We start from the raw sequence: 2842 nt of genomic DNA, 5'->3' as shown, positions 1-2842 counted from the left end.
CTTTCTCTAACTCCAAGAAGGCCACATAAAGATTTACGGGGGCTCTTCAGTCGCTTTAGGTAAGTTCTGACATTAGTCTGTTCCCTAAATTCTCGGTCTAGTTACCAGCAAAGGAGAAAAAGGCAGCACAGCCTCTGCTAAAACACAGCAACAAATTTACCTGAACCAGGACGGAGACCGCTCCCTCTCTGTAAACAGAGCCGGCTATAGAATATATATTTATATATTTATAGATAATTTTTTTCTTAATGGAGATTTGATCCCAGCCTGGAGTGAGTGAGGTTGGGAATTGGGGTTTTGGTTTATGGGAGTAATTCTGTCCTTTGTTTTCCCAATTCTCAGTCCAAATGCTTGCACGCTGGAAAATTAAAAGCCACAGAAAGGGAAAGGGGTTTAGAACACATTATCTCTTTGCTCGCACAAAGTACAAGGCGTTTGTTTTTGGATAGTACTTCACATTCTGTTTCTTGTCCATGAGTCCTCCAAATATGATGAGTTCACCCCTGCCTTGGACCACTGTATGCAGGCTGGTTTCAGGAGGTCCGACCACAGAACTGCTGTTAAATACTTTCCATTTGACCCGCCCCTTCTCCTTGGTGTCCTTAATGTCTAGCACGTACATCTGCATGGGCTTGCAGTTCATACTCTGGTACAAAGGTTTGCCAACATTTAGGGACTGAGGAGGGTGGTGGCCCAGGCGGCGGGCAATGGGAGGTAAGGAATGTCCATCTCCTTGGGCAGGCCCTGGGCGGGGAATGGGCACTGTTTCTCCACTGCTCAGGTTCTGGCTCCCGGGAGAGCCTGGAGAAGACCCCAGAGGAGGACTTAGTGCTGCGGAGGCTGAGGGGCCTTTGGATGACATTGCTTTGATGGCTTCTAGGCTCCGACGCAGGGCACCTGGGGAGACAGCTCCTGCAAGGGCACTGGCCACGTGTGGCGGGGTGTGCACACCATTTGTCTGTTCAGGAGGGTGTCTCATGCTTCCCCCAACTGTCCTGTTGTCCATACCATCCATATGATTGCTACTCGATGCGGGTTTCAGATCCCAATTCAGATCTATTGATCCTAACCTCAGATCTTTCTGATCCGGTAGTGACCCTCGTCGGGGGGCCAAAGAAAGTCCCATTTTGAGGTCATATCCTTCAGTGGTAGATGGAGTGCTAGGAGATACAGCCTGCACAGGGCTGTCCAAGGAAGAGCCACCTAGAGCTGCTGTTCCTGGAGACAAATTCCCACCGTTGAGGATGGGAGAGCCATCTCCTCTGGCTGGGGAAAGGCTCCCTTCCCGGGAACTTGAGGGGGTCTGCCTTTGAGCTCTGGGCCTCAGTGTTCCCCAGCGGCCGTTAACACAAGGGGCTTCATCCATACTCCTTACTGGAGACTGAGAGCGGTACTCTCGGGTTTCAGGAACCAGGGCCGGAGGAGTGGCACTGATAGGTGATGGGCGGGAGTTCAAACTGGGGCTGAGTGGGGCTCTCCCACTGGGAGCCTGGCTGAAGACCACCACACACTGCCCCACCTGGAAGACAAAAGACCTATGTTCAGTTCTGATCATTCATTTAATATCAAACATTTTATTATGAGCACCAGGGCAGGCCAGGCATTCTGTAGGTACTGGAGATACAGAGATGAAAATAATGTAGTCTGCCTTCTAGGCTAGAAGGGGAGACAGACATAGGAACAATATATGGCTAAAGCACGACAAGTGCTATCATTAGAAGTATGTCGGCAGGATAGGGGTGGGGTGGAGGGAGGAATCAGTTTTTGTTTGGGGACCCTGAGGAAAGGTTCACAAAGAGATGCTTAAGGCTGGCACCGAAAGATCCATAGTGGGGGCTCCTTGCTGACTCAGTCAGTGAAGCGTGCAACTCTTGATCTTGGTGTCAGGAGTTTGAGCCCCACCGCTCGGCATAGAGATTACATAAATAAATAAATAAACTTGGGGCTCCTGGGTGGCTCAGTCGGTTAAGCCTCTGACTTTGGCTCAGGTCATGATCCTGGGGTCTTGGGATCGAGCCCTGAAGTGGGCTCCCTGCTCAGGAGGCAGCCTGCTTCTTCCTCTCCCTCTGCCCTACCCAACCCCGCCTCCCGCCCCTGCATGCTCTCTCAAATAAATAAATATACTTAAAAGAAAAAAAAAAGGGATCGGAGCGCCTGGGTGGCTCAGTCGTTAAGCGTCTGCCTTCGGCTCAGGTCATGGTCCCGGGGTCCTGGGATCGAGCCCCACATCGGGCTCTCTGCTCCGCGGGAAGCCTGCTTCTCCCTCTCCCACTCCCCCTGCTTGTGTTCCCTCTCTGCCTGTCTCTGTCAAATAAATAAAATCTTTAAAAAAAAAAAAAAAGGGGGATCAATGGGGCTCACATAGGTTTCCCATCTAGAGGTTCACATATGAGCAATGCCCAAGGAACAATGGTTAATGTCCACTTCTTTTATGATATCAAGGTGTTTTTTATTTCCATACAAATTTGCTTGGAAATCTGACAAGCCAATTTGGCTTTACAGTCAGTGCCCTGCTTACCCGACAAGCTGGGTGGCACCACAGTTCTGGGGCCCCATGGTCTTCATTTTCTACCTTGAGTGGCTGCCAGGCCCAGGGGCCCGAGTGCATGTGCAATAACCAAGCATCCTTGAAGAGCTAGAAGAGAAGGACCAACACCAGGACTCAGGTGAGGTACACTACACAACACATACACATAGTGGGAATCCCAAAGCTGTGCTGTCTGGTCTAGAGAATGTGCAGGCTCTTGAGAAAGAATGGCAACATTTGTGGTCACTCATTCACTCATACCCTCGTTCACTCACACACTACCACTGGCCCAGAACATGCGATTGTGCTTATAAC

The 2842-nt window shown here is 50.4% G+C and overlaps 1 protein-coding gene across 1 annotated transcript in view; it reads right to left on the bottom strand.

The window, feature by feature from the left end:
* Window positions 1-293: 293 nt before the first annotated feature.
* Window positions 294-2842, bottom strand: part of FBXO42 (F-box protein 42) — a 100001-nt gene continuing 97452 nt past the window's right edge. Inside the window, exons 9-10 of the mRNA XM_035019696.1 lie at window positions 2519-2635; window positions 294-1519 (exon numbers count right to left, since the gene is read on the bottom strand). Coding sequence (XP_034875587.1) covers window positions 404-1519; window positions 2519-2635 — 1233 coding nt within the window. The 3' untranslated portion in view covers window positions 294-403. The remainder of the gene's footprint in view (window positions 1520-2518; window positions 2636-2842) is intronic.

The sequence above is a fragment of the Mirounga leonina genome, unplaced genomic scaffold (assembly GCF_011800145.1).
Source record: "Mirounga leonina isolate KUSES-001 unplaced genomic scaffold, KU_Mleo_1.0 Mir_173, whole genome shotgun sequence".
Lineage (NCBI taxonomy): Eukaryota > Metazoa > Chordata > Mammalia > Carnivora > Phocidae > Mirounga > Mirounga leonina.
Note: the sequence above shows the minus strand (reverse complement) of the source record. Positions and strands in the feature narration are given on the sequence as shown.